A 20,537-nucleotide genomic window follows, 5' to 3' on the forward strand; every position below is an offset into this window, starting at 1 on the left:
TGACATATATAGATAGTGTATGTAGTAAATGTAACTCAAACTTACACTAAATATGTAAGAATGAATATCTCAGTAAGAAATTAGGAGTGATACAGTTCTCATTTACTATAGGATTAATTCTGTTATTTGAGATTTTTGTCCAGCTGCATTTGGATGGAAATGGGAATTAAAATTCAAATGCAGAAAAAAGCATGTTTTTATATTAGTTAAAAATGTTGAATGCATGAGAATAAAAGGGTTATCAAAACCAATTCATCACACAAAGAAAGTATCATCTGTGGGTAGTAAATGTAAATTATTTCTGGTCCTCATGTCCTTCAAGATTTTAGAACTGGTAGACCTCATTTTCTTCTTACAGAAAAACTTCCCTGCTTTTTCCTTTCCCAAATCAATTCCTACATTTTGAATGAGTTTTTAAAATTAATTTTGAAAGAGATGAAGCACTGAAATGAAGGAATACTGAGATGATAGTAGCCAAAAGAGGCTATTACTGTCAAAAGCTAAACTAGCACTTCCACAAACTGGTTCTAGGTGATAAAGCGGCAACTTCCATCTATTTAGTGTTTTCATCTTTTTTAGAATTTCAGTAATAAAAGCTTACACTGCTTTAATTTTTCTAATTTAATATTTTAAAATAAATTAAAATTAAGGTCTTAAATTTCACTTGCCATAACTTCACGTTTTAAATGAGTTTATTTAGGAAATATTTACATTGAATTTTAAAAAGTTTATTTTTATCTACGTTGTCCTCATGACAATTGTATTGAAACACTTCCAGTGTTCCACTAATGTGATTAACATCAGCCATGTGTGATCCCCTCTTCCCCCCACCCCTCTCTCTGCTACAGAGAGAATGGCATAATTAGGGTAGTATTTTAACAATTCTCTCTCTTATTTTTTTTCAAATGTACACACTGCTATGTATTTATGTTAGAGAACAGAATGTCAAATGAATGCACTTTATAGCAGGAGAGGAAGATGGTGAGATTTCTGACAGTTCTGGTTCCTGTGGGAATTAATTCCACAGCATTGAACCAGCCTCTAAGAAAAAAAATTTTTGTTTGTTTTTTTACACAGACAAGCTTGATTCTTAAAGTAAAATGCTCCATTGTGCCAGAGAAGCAGACTTGTGAACCACGGTTTTCACTCTGAAGCTCTAAGCAATTTTGTACGGGGGGCAGACAACCATGCCTTTCCAATCTTAGCATGAAGATTATAATTTCCTTGTAATATTTCTAGGGCAGTGGTCACCACAAATTGTGCAAAAGGACAGTGATACTGTGGCCTTACTGTCATGTGTTCACTTCACAAGCAGGGGAGGAGAAAAAGGAGAAGTACAGAGCCTGTGCTTCCCTACAATACTGGGAGATTCCCTATCATATTTGTACTACCAGCGACAACACACCCTTTAGCTTGATGTGGTAAGCACTGCTCCCAGGGCTTGATCCTTGGTGTTCCTATACAATTTGGCCACGATCCAGGAAAACACTTAAACTATGTACTTAAACTCATCCTTTTCCAGCACAGCACCCAAGCACATATTTAAATCCTACCAAAAGGATGAGATTAAACATGTAGTTAAAGATAAATAATACTTGTATGATACTATGGACTAGTGTCAGACTGCTAACATATTGCAAGATTGAGCCCATAGGATAAGACAGAGTTTACCAGGCAGGATCTGCTCAGCAGAGAGCACATAAGTACACTTACCTAATGGAGCTTCTGAATTTGTTCTTATCACACTACAGAAGTCGGTGATGGGCTGCTCTGTGAATCTCTTCTTCCAATACAAAACGTACCTTACAATAAAATAAGGGGGTGCATATGAAGGAGGATGCTTAAAAAAAAAACTACAGAAGAAGAACATTTTAGATTAACTTTCCATCCTTCAATTCCCAGAAGAGGTTTATTTCAAATAAATTTTTAATGCTGGTTTTGCAGCATCTTTCTTACAATATGTACCATGTAAAGAACTCATGTATACAATGAAATTATTCTGGGCCTGGCCCTGTCAAAGGCAGGCATCTTTGGATCAAGGTTCATATCCATAATGTAAAATTGTCATGTCTTTAGACAGAAGCCCTAGCAGGCAAGAATGCAGCAGTCTTGTGGGCTTGCAAAGCATCTCTGAGGCTGAGCATGAGGCTGGCAGATAAAAGGGCAGAGCATGTTGCTGCTCGTGGCCTCTTTTTGCTAGGCAGACAGCCCTTTGACACAGCCCATCACATTTTTTGGGGGGGGCAGTCACCAGGCTGTATATATGTCTGGCAAGTGGTAGTTTGAGCACTTGGTCTACTGGAAGTTGAGCAGTGGCTGAGGCCCCCGATTTGTTAATCTGGTAATAAAAAAAATTGGGAGTTCACGGCTTGATGGGAAAGTGATCTTCAGTCTGGTTCTGTGGCCCTCGCTGGGGTTAGAACTTTTTTTTTCACCCCAAGACATGTCAAGCTGAGATGCACTCCAGAGCACATCTGTCCAGTGCCAGGATTCCGGCTTGCAAAGATACAAGGCTTGGCCTGGCATGCTGAAACCCCTTTTGAAAGTGGCATGTCGAAAACCCAGGGTTTTGGCATGCCACACCAAGCCCCCGAGAGTAGGCTGGGCTTCAGTGGGAGCCCTGGGAATGTGTCTGAGGATGGAAGAGTCAGTGCAGCCAAAATGCGTTTTTTTAATTTGTTAGTTTTGGAGCAGCTGAGGCCATTTCAAGCCCTGGCAGGTACGGCAACAGGCCTATGGGCTTGTGATGCGTCTATGAGGCTGGCAGATAAAAGGACAGAGTTTATGGCTGCTTGTGGCTTCTTTTTGCTGGGCAGATGGCCCTTTCACATGGCCTGTCAATTAAAAAAACTTTTTTTTTGGACAGCCAAAGGTGGTGGGGTGTGCGTGTATATCTGGCAGGTGGTAGTTTGAGCCCTGGGTCTATCAGGTGCTGAGTAAACAGGCCTGTTCTGTGGCTAAGGAACTCAGTGTTAATTCAGTAGTCACAAGGTTCACAGCCCAAGTCTGGGTGTGATCACGCAATCTTCAGTTGGGATTTGTGGCCCTCGCTAGGGTTAGAAATTTGTTTTTCACCCCAAGACATGCCAAGCTGAGATGCGCTCCAGAGCCCATCTGACCAGTGCCAGGGCTCCAGCCTGCAAAGATGCAAAGCTTGGCATGGCATGCTGAAAGCCCTTGCCAAGGCATACCATGTCAAGCCCCAGACTGTAAGCCAGGCTTCAGTGGGAGCCCTAGGAATATTTCTGAGGATGGGTGAGTTGGTGTGGCCAAAACGCGGTTTTTAAATGTTTTTTAGTTTTGGGGCAGCTGAGAGTGTTCAGGCCCTGGCAGGTGAGAAGGCAGCAGTTTGGGGCTGCTCATGGCCTCTTTGCTGGGCAGACAGCCCTTTGATATCACTCACTAACTTTTTGGGGGGCAGCCAAAGTTAGTGGGGCATGTGTGCATGTCTGGTAGGTGGTAGTTTGAGCCCTGGGACTGTCAGGAGGGGAACAGGCAGGCCTGTTTTGTGGCTGCAGGTACTAAGTGTTAAGCAGGGAGTAAAATTACATCTGTACTAGAAAAAAAAAAAGGATACAGAAATATTTTTGAATGCCCAGAACACTGGGCTCAGAGTTACATGAACTCCATGCAAGAGGGTAAGATGCTGTAGAAGTCACAACTTTAAAACATACACTTCAAGCAGTTTCGCCCCCTTAAAAGGAACAAATTGAGGCTTGATAGCTTAGGAAACTAGAGAGACATGGGAGGGGAAGATTCAAAAAAGAATGTAAAACACACACCAACTCTGTTTGGAGGAGCCCCAGCAAATTTTAAAAGTAACAGTTTCAATTTATTACTTGAGAAAACTGAAACCAAGATTTTATTATTATTTCTTGTAATACAATAAGCCTAGTGGATCTCAACTGATATCTGGGCCCCACTGAAGTAGGAAATACTGTAGAAACAGAAACAAAAACTAGACAGCTGTTTTCCGATGAGCTTCGAGGGCATGTCTACACAACAGAGTACAGGGATACCTGCACTAACTGAATGAGCTGATTGGTCTACAAAGCACAATGCGGAGCCATGCAGCAGTACTGCCTGGGGTCATATAAGCCAGCAGAGCTACATCAGTGGAATCCCCATTGTGTTGGCACAGCTGTTTTGCTTCAGTTCTACAGCTAACTCTGTTCTCTGTACAGTACAGGACAGCACTGCACTGCAATACCCAGAGTTCTATGGAAAGAAAAATCAACCTAGAGGCCTACCTGCTAGTAATTCAGAATTGCAAAATAAAACATGAACCTGTAAATTTACCTACATATATTCTTATATTTACATATATGAAATGACTCAATGTGGCAACCTGGATATAAATTCAGTGCATGTGTATGCTTGCAAGATCTGTTTGCAGAAATTACATTCTCTTGAAACACTACCAACATAAAAAAAATCAGATACTACTGTTGCAAGATACAAACTGTGAGACAAGAGATGTTTCACTGCAGTGTGAACGGTCAGTTTTCTTGGAGGAAATCTCCATGGGTCTTTTGATACACAAATCATTCTAATCTATCCCCCTGCATTAATGCAGGATCAATTATGCTCAGACAGTATTTAATCTGGTCTCGAAACTGTGCTGTGAAGGAGATTCCATGGCTTCCTGAGGCAGCCTGTTCCAGTGTTTCAGTAACTTTGTAGTTAGGAAGGTTTTCCTAATATTCAACTAAAAGCTGTTTGCAGGAAAAGATAATTTCTTCTTCTCCTATTTAGTGGAAATGACGAAAAATCAGCCTCTTCTTTATAAGAAACTTACACACTGGAATTTTTAAATTTTTTTTTTTTTTTATCATGTCGCCCTTTTAGTCTTCTTTTTTCCTCCAGCTTAAACGAATCAAAACACGCAACTTCTCATCATAGGAAATATCTTCTAAACATCTTATCATTCTTGATGCTCTTTTCTGGACTCTGTTCAATTTGTCTAGATGTTGTTTATGTTATGGTACACTGAGTTGGACTCAGTATTCCAGCCGAGGTCTCACTATACCAAATAGAGTGGAATAATTATCTCCTATGTCTTCCATAAATGCCCTTGTGAATAGACCCCAGAGTGGGACTTACTTTTTTTGCACAACAGCTTCACTTGAAGTATCCTCCTAGTCCAGGAGTGGGCAAAATGTGTCCCGTGGGCCAGATGTGGCCCTCCAGGACATTCTATCTGGCCCACGGGGCCCCTAAAAAATTTAGAAAATAAATATTTATCTGCCCCTGGTTGCCTGTCATGCAGCCCTCGATGGCTTGTCAAAAAACTCGGTAAGCAGCCCTCCATCCAAAATAATTGCCCACCTCTGTCCTAGTCTCACAGCAAACTATTAATGACTCTTTGTGGGTGGTTTGTAGCTAGTTGTGCGCCCAACCCTATGGATACTTAAAACAAACTATATATTTTTTGTTAGCTGTACAAAGCAGGCTCTCTCAGTTCACTCCAACCCTGTCAAACTCACTTTACTATTACAAAGTCTAATTTCATAGGCTAGGAGAACATACCTTCTGCAGAACTGGACAGTAAAAGAAGCAAGATAGAGCAGGTCAGAGAGCTGCAACTTCACTATTTTTTATCTTGCAACCACTTTCTATCAGATGTGGTTTCTTTCCATTTATATCAGCAGCAAAGAATTTGAACACATGCTTTCTTGAAAAGGTGATTTTAAAATACATTTCTATTTAGTCAGAATAATCCCACCATCAGAGTTAAATTGGCACTCCAGTATACCGCAGTTCTGAACCTTTTGTTTATGAGGAATCTCATATTATCTTTAAAGAGCATTGCCTTCTTGCTCTACTAGCTTGCAGCATTAAAACAGAAGCAAGTATTGATATCTGTTTTTAACAATGTTAAGCTTCATTTCCAAATAAATGGATGCAATTCTTAGGGTGTTAGGTGGCTTAGACTTTCCCTTTGCATATTTCATTGCATCCTTTCAACTGCATTTAGATATAAATTAGTGCTCTGTGAATTTGCCTGATCACTTAAGTGTATACTCTAAGTACTGAAAAGGCTTAATGCGTAAAGTATCCAACTGGTATGAAAACTTATTATGCCAAAAGCTGAAATCACTAGGGATCCTGGTTTTCTCGGTTAAAAATCCAAAATTCTCTGATTAAATGCCCCCCCCCCAAAATCTGCAATTTTCCACAACTAAAATGAAATGCCGCTATATATATATATATGAGGTATCAGCTGAAGGCAATATTTTATTGATATATGTACAATTTTAAAACAATTTTGAGGCCTACCAGTGCCTCAATCATTACAAAAAAATTAATTCTAAATATCTCTATATTTTGGCATGAGATTTGGGGGGGGGGGGGGGGGGTGTTATCATGGAAAAAAAAAAGTCAGAGCTCCCCATGCCTCCTTTCCTCACCAAGATGTGGGTCCAGCTGTGGCTGTTCCCACCACTGCTTTGTGGCGGTGAGCAGCCGGCCGGTGCCCTGCCCATGTTGTTGCCCCTCACTCCCAAGCCACAGCCCCCCACCCCCAGCCCTGCTGGTGCCCCTCACTCCTGACCCACAGCCTCCATCTCTGCCAGAGTTTCTCACTCCCAACCCACTGCCACCGCCCCTAGACACCCATACGTGACTTGTCGGGAGGGTATGAGGGCCCATGCACCCCGCAAGATTTCTGCACAGAACAGGGCAGGAGGCTTTGTGCTGCTGCTGCCACCACAAACGCAGTACTGCCATGGTGACAATGGAGGGGCCAAATCTGTGCCACTGCCAAGGCACCTCACCTTGGCAGCTATGGAACCTCACCTTGGCAGCTATGGCAATGCAGTGCTCCTGGTGGCAGTGGCACTGAGCCTTCCTGCCCTGCTCTGCCCTCCCACACTGAGTCCCAGTCACTGGGCTGCAGAAGCAGCTCCTGCTTGGTGTCAGGATAAAGCCCCATGCCCCACTGTGGGTGCAGAAGTCTGGGGAGACAGGTCCCCAAGACTCCCTGACACATTGCCTATGGGCCCAACCCCTCCTTGAGACTGTGCGCAGTGGTGGGGATCTGCTGCCTGCCCCCACCCCTGGGATGAGCTGCCTATGGCTCCAGTGGCAATGTGTAGGGGCTGCACAAAGGTGCACGTGCACCCCCTGACCAACCATGCTCGCCACTTAGGTGACAGGCAGAGGGGGCAGGCAGGAGTGCCTGCAGGGGCACCGGCTGGGGAGTGGAGCATTCGGCCATAGGGGAGCGCCCCCTACACCTCACTCATCGCCTATGCCTCCCCATACTTACCTGCAGGGAGCTGCTTTCTACCATGCTGCCTGATATTAGTGTGTGCACGTGCACACGCAATGAGGGAGGGACTCTGTGTGCGCGCATGCACTCACGCACGCACAGATGCACATGGCGCCCCCTGCCTCTGATTGCCCTCCTCCCACTCTGCTTGGCCTCAAGCAGCCCCTTGCAGGCTGGAACTCTGCCAGCCTGCAAGGGGAAACCCATGGTTTCCTGGGTTTCTCTCCTTTAAAGGAAAACGTAGATGATTCTCTCCTTTCAAGAGAAAATTTCTGTTTTTTGGGGGAAACGGAAATCCCAGATCCTTGCTAACCACAAAACACTAGATACACAAAAGCCAACCCAGAAGATTAGACTATACACTGACATGCAAGAGTCACCTGGGTCTTGCCAGCTACAGGGAAGACCCTGTAAAGGAGAGAAATGTGATCTTGCTGGGGTTGTTGGTGAAGCAGCTGTGGAAGATGTCACAGCATGGTAAGACAAAGTGCAATCTATACAGAAAAATACAGGCTGCTATAGGAAACAAGTATGAGTTCTTGGACGCAATCCTATGTTTTAAAGCATGTGTCCTAACCAGCCCTCCTTGTTCTCCATTGTCAGGGTTTTGACAAAAAGAACTTGAGCGATGGGAACAAAGGTTTGTACTGGAAAGACAGGCAGAAATAGAAAGAACAGACAGACTACAAATGTGCTGCATGAAATAAATAGCTGTACCAAAGAAGCTAGAATTGCCAGAGATCTCCTGGACAATTTGTTTCTCATATGGCAAATACTATATCCTGTGTTAAAATCAAAATACCTCCTCTTATCATTGAAAACAACAGTAACAATAGGACAGAAAGTACCCACAGAAAAAATGTGGCAGAAAAAATAAAACTGCTCCCCAACATCCAAAAGTCTTTCAGAAAACTTATGTACCAGGCATATGGGGGGTTGCTACACATTACCCAAATATATTTTTAACTAAGAAAACTTTACCTTTCAAAATCTGCAACCAGCCTGACATCCGCTATGACAAGCTTGTGTTCAATAATCATGTGCTTCAAAAGTTGGTCTTGTTCTGATAAAGGATAATATTCTTCACAAAAAATGCAAGGCGCAGATGGAGAACTTTCTACAGCAACAACACCACCTGGACTTTCTGGCAAAGACAGAGGTTCCAAAATACACTCTCCATCTGAGATAAACAAAAGAAAAAAATTGTTAGACAGATATTTGCTCTCTTAAGTTATTAAGTAATCATAAATGAATCTAGAGTCTTTCAAGTCTTTTTTTTTTTAAGACAGTATAGATGAAATCAGGCAGGTTTTTGTTGCTTCTTAATGTAGCTTTCCCCAATAACAACAAAGGGCAGATTTACTAGCGAGGCCACCACGTTTTCATGTCTGTGAGCCAGTGAGTTGACATCATTTACAAGTTTGGGTAGTGAAGCTAGAAATGGGCCAGTATGAGTGTACCAGTTCCAACTGTGATCCAAGCCATGGAGGGTCAGATATCTGGGTGGAGAGCGAGAGCCTATTATGTTTATTCTCCTAAACATAAGGGGTCAGATTGTGTACAGCAAACATCACTGTACTCCAATTTATCCATTACACTTTCTTGTTCATCTCGTAAACCTTTCACCACTCACTGGATTTCTGAAGGACTTTGTGGTATGTGACTTGCCTTCCTCCATCAGGAATCTTCTAGTTGCCAAAGCTTGCCTTGTAGCACATGGATTATTTCTACTATAGTAGTTTGAGTGTCTACTAGAATAGTTTCAGTATCTTTTTTTCTCCATAAAGCATAAGTGTTATCCAGGGAACAAAGGAGGTACAAATGGAGTCTGGCTCAGCTGTTGTGACTTGCATGGGATGCACCACATTCATGTTCCTCTTGCACTTCATCTGCACCATGTGTAAGCTGGTATCTGCCCTGGAGAAAATTCAAAGACTGGAAGCACAGGTGTCCATGCTACATTGCGTTAGGGATCAGGAAGATAACTTGGACAAGAGTTACAAGAAGCTAGTACTGGAGAAGCCACTGTGCAATGAGGGGAAGTGGCAGCATGCGACTACTCAAAGGAGGAGGAGCAGAACCGAAGAACAGCAGACTGAAGTCAGCAACCACTTTCAAGCGCTCGGAGGTGGAGCTGCTGAGAAAAAGACAGAGGAGAGGACATCTGCAGGCATGAGGCAGAAGAGGCAGCAGCCTAGAGAGCAGGAAGCACAAGGCCTCAAGGACAGGGACTTCAGGAGCACTGCACCAAAAAGAAAGGGTGGTGGTGGTTGGCGATTCTTTTCTGTGGGGGACAGATGTACCAATGTGTTATCCAGATTTGGGGTCCCGGGAGGTGTACTGCCTGCCTGGAGCCCAAATTCAGGACGTCACAGAAAGACAGCCAAAGCTCACCCATCCTTTACCCCTTCCCACTCATCTATGTAAGCACCAACAATAATACCAGGAATGACACTGAGCAGATTAGAGATGAGTATGGCTAAGTACAGACATTCAAAAAGCCTGAGCCTGAATTAATTCAATCTTTGCAGGTTCATCTAACCTGCATATATTGAACTGATTTGCAAGTGAATAGACATTCACTTTAGATTCTGGAAATGCAGCCACATGCCCGCAGGGGTTCAGGCTAGAAGCCAGGGGGTGGTAGAGCGAGTCCTCCCTTCCCTTACTTTCGGCAGCAGCTGCAATGCTGGAGGGAAGCTGAGCTGGGAGGGGGGGGGGGGGGGAGGGGGCAGGGGGTGGCGGCAGCTGGTCAGGCCCTGGCAGGCTGCTGAGTATGACTGGGGAGGGCTTTAAATCCCCACCCTGGCCTCCAAGGACCCCAGCTGGGGTGTGCCTGGAGGGGGAAGGGGAAAGCAGCTTTGCAAAATTTGTCCCTTGGGGGAGCAGGGTGTGTGGCCAGACACTGGTCAGTACAGTGCCTCAAGCAAAGCAGGGCCAGGGAGCAGGATTAAACTCCCCCGTCTCCCCCATGCATGGGTAAACCAGCTGGGGTCTGCCTAGCTTTTTGCCCCACGGACCACTTGCGTGGTGGTGGACATGGTCAGAGCTGGCCTTGCTCTGGTCACATCCTCTGCCATGTGAGCAGCCAGCAGTTTAATTCCCCTCCCTCCCTCCCCTCCTCCCCCGCAGCCTGCTGGCTGACACCCCTACCCCCTTCACTCTATCAGGGAAAACACTGGCAGAGGCTGCTCCACCCTCACCAAGCAGACCAGGCTACGCCAGATGGGTTTCTCACCCCCAGCACTTTGTCAGCCAGCCCTCACTGCCCTGGCTAGGGAGCAGAAGGGTGGGGCCAATCCTGCTCTGCTCAAGCAGACAGCACATCCCAGCCTATGACTGGAAAGCATGCTGGGATACTGTGATTTAACTTGAACCAGGAATGGGTTTGGGAGAAAAGTTCCATAAACTGTTTAACCCAAGTCAGTTAAGTTTGATACTACATTCAACCAGGTTTACCTTAAACCAGTTTTGGCCATTTTGAAACTGGTTTACGTGCACTGAACTTCTATTCTGTTACAGGTTTAAACAAGTTTTTGATCACTTAAACTGGTTCATGTGTAACTTCGGTCTCTAGCCCATGAGGCTCTTGGCAAGAGGATTAAGGAGCTTGAAGCACACGTGGTATTTCTCACTGATTCTTCCTATGGAAGGCAAGGGTCCAGGCAGACACCATCACATCCTGGAAACGAACTCATGGCTGAGATTTCTTGGGAGGAGGAATGCTATCAGGAGGTGGGATCCATCTGATGACAACAGAGATAAAAGATCTTTGGACATCATCTGGCTGACCTAGTAAGGAGAGCTTTACATTAGGTTCCACAGGGGGTGGTGATTAAAATCCTCCAGCAACACAGCAAACAATATAGAGGAGAAAGGACTTGATGAAGCAACTTAACTGTGGGAAAGGGTCAGAGAGCTACAAGGGGCATAAAAGGGAAGTGAGTAGGTCAAAATGCAAAATACATCCAATGCATGTATGCAAATGAGATAAGCATGGGAAATAAACAAGATGAGCTGGAAGATGCAGCCTGTGAAAAGAATTATGATCTGAATGGCAAATCAAGACCTGGTGGGACAGCTCTTATGTCAACATCAAGGGTTATATTCCGTTTCAGAAGGACAGGTTTGGGAGAAAAGGTGTTGCCTTATATGTCAGAACACACATACACTTGGTTCCCTGGTTCAGGAGGAAAGAGACAGGACAGCAGAATGCATTTGGTGAAGATGAAAGGTGAAAGATTCAACACTGATGTAACAGTTGGGATTTATTATAGGGCACCAAATCAGGAAGAAGAGGTAGATGAGGCACTCTTCTAGCAGGTGACAAATCTATCCCAAAAGCTATGGTACCGATGGGAGACTTCAATTTTCCAGCATCTGCTGGAATAATGGAGTCAAACATAAAATGTCAAGCCTATTCCTAATTTGTGTGGAGGCCAACTTCCTCTTCTGGAAAGTGGAAGATACATCTAGGGGATCATCTATCTTGGATCTTGTCCTGACCAACAGGGAAGAATTGGTGGAGGATGTGGAAGTGATGGGAGGAAGAGATCAGAATACAACAGAATTCCAGATCCTGAGACAGGGAAAGCATGAGGTCAGCCAGATTAGGATGCTAGATTTCAAAAAGGCAGATCTTCTCTGACTCAAGAAGTTAACAAGCATGGTGCCATGGGAGAACAGACTGGAAGGTAAAGGCCCAGAGGGCTGGGAGCTTCTAAAGGGCACAGTATGGGAGGCCCAACGAGAAACTGTCCTGACATGATGGAAACACAAGAAGAATGGCAAGAGACAATTTTGGCTGCACAAGGAGCTTCATAGAATCATAGATGACACGAGAACTGCATTAGAGAGACCAACTGGCGGCTTCAGCAATGGTGTCTTGAGGCATGCTTCGGCTTCCTTGACAGTGACCCGCGCATCATGACGAGGGACATGCTCACTTGGGATGGGCTTCACCTGTCCCCCAAAGGTAAGCGTGTGTTCTCTTCTAGGTTGGCGGATCTCCTCTGGCAGGCTTTAAACTAGGCTTGTCGGGGGGAGGGGAAGATGAGGGTGGGGGAAGCTGTGGACCACCGAACCATGTGGCACCCACAAGGACAGCCCAGCCTGAAGGAGAACATTGGGAACCTGCAATCCATGGGGCGGCCAGCAGTACACCACAGGTAAGCAATAAGGGGCCCTTTGGGCATCAGAGCCGGGGGGCATCAAAGGTGCCAGTCACAGGGCTCAAGTGCCTATGCTAGGAGCATGGGGAGCAAGCACTACTGTTTGCAGAAAACACCTACAACTTAGTAGGGCTAACAGAAACCTGGTGGGATTCTTCCCACGACTGGGCAGTACATATTGAGGGTTATAAACTGTACAGAAAGGACAGGGTGGGGAAGAAACGGGGAGGGGTTGCGCTCTGTCAATGAGCAATATACATCGACCCTTATCAAGACGGAATCAAAAGAGGAGAAAGTAGAAGGATTGTGGGTTAAGTTACATGGGGGTCGCGTTTGTAGGGAGGCAGTTAGACAGGCCAAAGCTACCATGGAGCTGAGGATGGTATCCCAAGTTTAGGATAATAAGAAATTGTTTTTCAGCTATATAGGGCGTAAAAGGAAGGCCCAGGGTAGAATAGGACCCCTACTAAATGGGCAGAAGCAATTGGTGACGGACAGTGGGGACAAGGCTGAACTCCTCAATGAGTTCTTTGCCTCAGTGTTCCTAAGAGAGGGGCAAGACAAGTCTCTCACTGGGATTGTAGAGAGGCAGCAGCAGGGCGCCAGACTACCAAGCGTAGACCCTGAGATGGTGCAGAGTCACTTGGAGGAACTGGATGCCTTTAAGTCGGCAGGCCCGGATGAGCACTATCCGAGGGTACTGAAGGCACTGGCTGATGTCATTGCGCAGCCACTGGTGGGAATATTTGAACACTCGTGGCACACAGGCCAGGTCCCAGAGGACTGGAAAAGGGCCATTGTGGTCCCCATTTTCAAGAAGGGGAGGAAGGAGGACCCAGGCAACTATAGGCCAGTCAGTCTCACCTCGATTCTAGGCAAAGTCTTTGAAAAGATTATCAAGGCTCACATTTGTGAGAGCCCAGCAGGACAAATTATGCTGAGGGGAAACCAGCACGGGTTCGTAGCAGGCAGATCGTGCCTGACTAATCTAGTCTCTTTTTATGACCAGGTTACAAAATGCCTGGATGCAGGAGTAGGGGTTAATGTCGTATACTTAGACTTCAGGAAGGCCTTCGATACGGTATCCCACACCATACTGGTAAGCAAGTTAAGAGGCTGTGACTTGGATGACTACACAGTCCGGTGGGTGGTGAACTGGCTAGAGGGTTGCAACCAGAGAGTCATAGTGGATGGATTGGTATCGACCTGGAAGGGTGTGGGCAGTGGAGTCCCGCAGGGCTCGGTCCTAGGATCGATACTCTTCAATGTCTTCATCAGCGACTTGGACGAGGGAGTGAAGTGTACTCTGTCCAAGTTTGAGGATGACAACTGTGGGGAGAAGTGGACATGCCGGAGGGCAGGGAACAACTACAAGCAGACCTGGACAGGTTGGACAAGTGGGCAGAAAACAACAGAATGCAGTTCAACAAGGAGAAATGCAAAGTGCTGCACCTAGGGAGGAAAAATGTCCAGCATACCTACTGCCTAGGAAATGACCTGCTTGGTGGCACGGACGCGGAAAGGGATCTTGGAGTCCTAGCGGACTCCAAGATGAACATGAGTTGGCAGCGTGACGAAGCCATCAGAAAAGATAATGGCACTTTATCGTGCATCAGCAGATGCATGATGAACAGATCCAAGGAGGTGATACTTCCCCTCTATAGGGCACTGGTCAGACCGCAGTTGGAATACTGCGTGCAATTTTGGGCGCTGCACTTCAAGAAGGATGCGGATAACCTGGAAAGGGTCCAGAGAAGGGCCACTCGTATGGTCAAGGGCCTGCAGACCAAGCCCTACGAGGAGAGACTAGAGAAACTGGACCTTTTCAGCCTCCGCAAGAGAAGGTTGAGAGACGACCTTGTGGCTGCCTATAAGTTCATCACGGGGGCACAGAAGGGAATTGGTGAGTATTTATTCACCAAGGCGCCCCCGGGGGTTACAAGAAACAATGGCCACAAGCTAGCAGAGAGCAGATTTAGATTGGACATTAGGAAGAACTTCTTCACAGTTCGAGTGGCCAAGGTCTGGAACGGGCTCCCAAGGGAGGTTGTGCTCTCCCCTACCCTGGGGGTCTTCAAGAGGAGGTTAGATGAGTATCTAGCTGGGGTCATCTAGACCCAGCACTCTTTCCTGCTTATGCAGGGGGTCGGACTCGATGATCTATTGAGGTCCCTTCTGACCCTAACATCTATGAATCCCCAGCCTGTCGTCTAACAGCCTACCTGGGGTCGCTAATAGTGCAAGGATGGTGACGACTTTCACCACCATCCACCTGGTCCTGCTCCTAACTCAAGCAACACCAGAGGCGAGCACTGAGGAGGACCCACTACGTCGGAACTCTGTGCTCCGGATGATTGAAATCTGGGCGAATGCCACCGGCCCGCATCCAGAGGGGGTAACCGCTTGCATCCCGAAGCCCGCAGCAATCGAGGACAATGTTCTAGAGGCATATGTTACTCCCATTAATATTGCAAAGTGGTTCTCTGAGGTACGAGGACCATTGTGTGGAACCTCTATTTGTAGAGTCAGTGGTCCCATACCTTGCCCAGGTTGCCAAGTAGTTTCTTTTCCCAACTATACACGCATAAGCAGGGGTAAAATGACGACGTACTACTGGCCGTCAGGTCAAATAACAAAGAAGAACATCTCTAGCCCAAACTGTAGGAGCGGGGGACTAGGGGGGTCAGACTCGATGATCTATTGAGGTCCCTTCCAACCCTAGCATCTATGAATCATCTATGAATCTATAGGGCCTGAAGGGACCTCAAAGGATCATTGGGCCCAGGTCCCTGCATGAGCAGGGAAGACATCTGTCCAGTCTTCTCTTGAAGACCTCTAGGGTAGATGATTGCACCACCTCTGGGGGGAGCTTGTTCCATAGTCTGGACACCCCAGTTGTGAAGAAGTTTTTCCTAATGTTCAGCCTGAAACTATTTTCCAGGAGTCTGTGGCCATTGTTTCTAGTTTTCCCCCAGGGAACCCTGGTAAACAGCTGTGAAGCTTCTAAAGTGACTCGAATGTAAAAGGAAAACATACAGGCAATGGAAGAATGGACAGGTCACCAAGGAAGAGTACCAGGAAATAGTAAGAACCTGTAGGTACAATATCAGAAAGTCAAAGATAAAGAACGAACTGCACCTAGGCAAAGGAGGTTAAGGACAAGAAGAAGAAGTTCTATAAGCACGCTGGCCAGAAAAGAAAGACCAAGGAAGTTGTGGGACCAAGTAAGCTATTAACAAGCCAGGGGGAACTTCAAACTAAAGATGCAAAGATGGAGCTACTTTGCCTCACACTGGACAAAAAAAATTAAGCTGCAGCTAGACACCTAATAACGATTATCTGGATAAGGAAGGGGACAAGATGAGAGAGGGGATAAGAGAGAGGGAGAACTTTTGTTGAGTCTGAATGAATTCAAGTCAGCAGGGTCAAATGAATTCAAGTCAGCAGGGTCATCCCAAGGTATTGAAGGAACTGGCATAGGAGATCTCAGAACCCTTGGCAATGATCTTTGTGAAGTTGTGGGAGAGGCAGGTCAGATACCAAAGGACTGGAAAAGGGCCAATGTAGTGCCCCTCTTTAAAAAAAGGCAAAAGGATCACTATAGACTGGTTAGCCTCATCTTGATACCTGGGAAATTATTGGAGCATATCCTAAGGAAGGTCACTTACAAGCATCTGGAGGAAGAAAGGTTGATCACAAACAGCCAGCATAGATTTATAAAAAACAAATCATGTCAAACTTGCTTGACCTCCTTCTTTGACAAAGTAACTACTTGGGTGACTGAAAAGAATGCTGTCGATATAGTGTATCTGGACTTTAGCTGGGCTTTTGACAAGGTCCCACACGATCTTCTCATTAACAAATTGGAGAAATGTACGCTAGATAACACTACTGTGAGGGGTGGATAGATAACTAGTTCAATAGTCATGAGGAAAGAGTAATTATACATGGGTCTGAGTCTGGCAGGAGGTTTTGGAGTGGAGTCCCACTGGTGTCTGTCCTGGACCCAGTGCTGTTCAATGTGTTTATTAACAATTTGGATGCTGGTATAGAAAGCTTCTTAAGCAAGTCTGCAGACAACGTGAAACCTTGGAAGGACTGTGAACTCATTGGAGGATGCAAGCACAATTCAGAAGGATCTTGACAGACTGAAAAGTTAGGCTACAGCTAGAGGATGAACTTGAGTGTGGACAAATGCAAGGTGCTACACCTTGGGAGGAATAACCAAAAACACGAGTGGCACTGGCTGGATGGAAAGGACTGGGAGCCTTGGTAGATCACAGACTCCATATGAGTCTTCAGCGTGATGCAGCTGCTAAAAAAGACTAACAGTTTTGGAATGGAATAATAGGAGCATGAGGTGCAAGATGCAGGAAGTGATAGTGCCTCTCTACTCAGCACTGTTTAGGCCTCATCTGGAGAATTGTGTGCAGTTCTTGGCTCCACACTTTAAAAAGGATGTGGAGAAGTTAGAGAGGGTCCAGAGGTGGGCAATGAAGACTATCAAGGGCTTGGAAAACAAGTCACGTGAGGAGAGACTGAAGGAGTTGGGCATGTTCAGCTTTCGGAAAAAGCAGTGAAGAGGGAACATGGCAGCAGTTTACAAATACCTGAAAAGCTGCCACAAGAAGAGGGAAAGTACTTTTTCTCTGTTGCTACAGAGAAGATGCGGACCAGTGGCCTGAAGTTGCAACAAAATAAGTTTAGATTGCATATCCAAAAAAAACCCTTCTTCACTGTTAGAATAGTGATGCAGTGCAACAGACTGCATAGGGAAGTTGTGGACTCTCCACCAATGGAAGTGTTCAAGATGAGGTTGGACAGCCTCTGGTTGGGGATGATCTAGGCATAACCTATGCCCAGAGCCAACCCCAGCGGGGGTGTGGGGCGTGGGGCAAATCAGCCTGTGCAGGTCCCCCTTAACACTGTGCAGGGCCATGGTACTCCCGCAAAAGGGGGGGGGGGGGATATCCATGCTTCTTCCATGGTACAGGGCTGAGCTGGCAGCTCCAGGCAGGCCCCATTGATGCGGGGGGGGGGGGGGGGTGGTTTGCTTCTGGGTTTTGCTGGTGGTCCCCACCTCCCCTTCCCTGCTTTTCTGCTACATGTTAGTGTGTTTTTAAGCCTTCCTCAGAGGCACTGAGTGTTGGTTACAGCCAACGCTGTGCTAATGCTCCTCCTGGGACCAAAGCTGGAGGGTCCTGGCTAGAGAGCTTTGCCCCTCTGCTCAAGGTCAGACCAATTGCCATATTTGGGGTCAGGAAGGAGTTTTACCCCTGGTCAGATTGTTATGGACTGTTGGAGGCTTTTGTCTTCCTCTGTAGTGTGGTGCTCTACCTACCCGGGAAATCTTGAGCATATATTAACAATATTTCATAGAAGCAGGATGTTGATTGCTGTGGTTCCCCTATTTTACCTGTGGCAGGTGTTAGATCTGTGTTGTGTCACAGCTGACAGTACTTTTATGTAGAGTTTAGATTATGGAGCTTATAGGATAGTTTGGATAGGACTGATCCTGCCTCAGGCAAGGGGTTGGACTAGATCAGGGGTCTGCAACCCCAGGCATGCATGACAGAGCATGGCATGGGAGGCAATTTTGATCAGCATGCCACAGCTGGCCTGGGCTTTAGAAGTCTGCCACCAGGCACAGAGCCTGGGCCATTCACAGCAAGCAGGTGGGAGGCCGCAAGTCCTGATGCAAGCAGCTTGAGCTCTGTGGCTAGTGGCAACTGCCCAGAGCTTGGGCCAGCTGCAGCTGAGACAGCTGAGCAACCCCAGATCCCAGTGCAGCTGTTTGCAACCTGCTAGCCTGGAGCCCTAAGCAGTGCCCCCCCAGGCATTACCCTGACATTTGCCCAGAGGCGCTCATGCACCCACTGCTGCCACAGAGCCTGACTGGAGCTATGGAGCCCGGTACAGCGGTATGCAGCCTCTCAGCTGCCTGCCACAGCCAGCCTGGGTTCTGGGCAGCTGGCTGGTGGGCTGCAAACAGCTGCACTGGGTTCTGGAGCCCCAGCACCAGCTCCATGGTGGTGGCAACTGCACGCATGCCTCAGGGCACAGGATGGGGAAGGGGTTGGGGCAGCGCAACCTCAACCCCTCCCCCATCGTTGGCCAGGAGTCGTGTGCAGCCACAGCCACCAATGAGCACTAGGCCCCTTGCAGCTCCCCAGCAGTCTGCCCCTGGCATGCCAAGTCAAGGCGTAGGCCAGGGTTGGGGTGTTTTTGGCATTCTGGCCAAAAACTTTGCTGACCCCTAGACTAGATGATCTCTGGAGGTCCCCTCCAGTCTGACTTCTCTATGATTCTGTGAGACCTAGGACCACAATAATCCTTCTCAGCTGTCTGTGTCCTGAGAAGAGGGCTGGGATGACTCGCAGATTAAGGCATCACTTGACCAACTTCTGGTTCATGGGTGTTTGAAGTTGAGGGGGTGTCCTGAAGCAGGTAGCTAAATCTGACAAAGTGGAGCTGCCTTTTCAACCTGACCCACAACAAAGTATTTATTATTCTGTCATGGGGCCAAAATACGCCACAGTCAATTCTGATTTAGACAGCTGAGGATTTTAACAGCTGGCCTTGGAAGCTTATCTCAAATAAGGGTGTTTCTCTTTTCTGGAATTAATAATGCTGTAGCATTAATTCTCCAAACAAATCATGTCTTAGTCCTCCATCATAGTTTATCTTGAAAACAAAGCACCACCCATATCATGGACTATAACCATAGGACCTTTGGAAAGCAGAAGTTATTAAAACAGAAAATAGTTCCTGTACTCTGACAAAAATCAAGCCATATTCTTGATTTGTGGCATGAAGCCCATTTTTCAAACTTGTGCAGCTAATGGAAAAATTCCATTCTCTCTGTGTAGTTCTTACAGTAGTGTGAATCACACTGTAAAGTGTGATAAGGTACTTCAATTTTTTAAAGATCCCTTAATGATTTAGCAATTAACAGTTGTGTCTATGTCAAAGAAGGATTGTTTCAACTCAAAACTTCAGATTTATAACAGAGCAGATTTTATGTGAAGATTTCCAAGTGCTTCAGCAAAATACAGTTAACAAGCAAATAATATATCCAGATCAGAGGGAAGATCTCTAAAGAATATGAATAATTTTTGCCCTGCAAAATTACTGCCTACTATACTGTCTAACCTTATAGTAAACTGAAATCTGGGATTGTGCCCTGTTTTTTTAACACTAGTAAATTTACGAAAGATAATTTAAAACATATTATTTTAATATGTTTAAATGTTTCTAATCATAGTATTGCAGAAACCCCAACTCTCCAAAAACGCACCAATTAATAGGGCTGAAAAAGACTGAAACATTAAATTCAATTTCCAAAACGCAATTTTTCTGTACTTTTGGATTGTAAGTGTGCAAATACACGCTATAACATTACCAGTAGCAATACTACTTTTAAATTATTAGAATAATTGTTCCATCCTAATGGAGTATTTAAGTAGTAACAAGGGGGAAACTTTGGTATAATTTACTTGGATTTCAGTCAATTCCCTCCTTCATTCGCCAGCTCATTGCTTCATTGATTAAACAGTTGCAATTCCAGTTGGCTTTCTTTATATCTATCTTACTTTTCCAGCTCCCTGGAAAAGAGTGCAATTTTAGTTGCAGCATGAAAATTTTTAGGCTTGTGAATCCTTAGAATCTTTGTTTCACAGTCTGAAAAAATTATTAAACTTTCTTTATAGGTAAGTAGTGCAACTCCTTTTCCTTAGCAAGTGCTTGGTTGTCACTGATGCCAATACAGCTAAAGGTGTTCTGTCAGCCAGTTAAATTGTGTCTAGAATGGATACACTATTGATTTATTTACTTCTGTGCTACATCTGTTGGAATCCTATTTATTTAGGCATTTCTCTAATATACTGCAATAGAAAAGGAGATTGCAAAGATAATTTGCATGGTAGAGAGAGTTGCTTAATACGGACAGCGAGTTGCTTTAGTTATTTAAGAAAAGGAAATTTGAGTGTCCACAGCGTGGATTTGAATAGGGGCAATGTATGGATTGCCACTGATAGGGTTTTTTTTAAAGTAATGCTCACATTTTACATATTAGCAAACTCCCAAATAAGTTT

General features: G+C 45.5%; 1 protein-coding gene across 2 annotated transcripts in view; it reads right to left on the bottom strand.

The window, feature by feature from the left end:
- Positions 1-20,537, bottom strand: part of ZNF277 (zinc finger protein 277) — a 93,117-nt gene that overhangs the window by 43,108 nt on the left and 29,472 nt on the right. For both annotated transcript variants that reach the window (XM_014601052.3, XM_019492456.2), the window contains 2 exons: positions 8,255-8,453; positions 1,714-1,802 (listed from right to left, as the gene is read on the bottom strand). In XM_014601052.3, the coding sequence (XP_014456538.1) occupies positions 1,714-1,802; positions 8,255-8,453 (288 nt within the window). The remainder of the gene's footprint in view (positions 1-1,713; positions 1,803-8,254; positions 8,454-20,537) is intronic.

Source organism: Alligator mississippiensis, chromosome 4 (genome assembly GCF_030867095.1).
Source record: "Alligator mississippiensis isolate rAllMis1 chromosome 4, rAllMis1, whole genome shotgun sequence".
NCBI lineage: Eukaryota > Metazoa > Chordata > Crocodylia > Alligatoridae > Alligator > Alligator mississippiensis.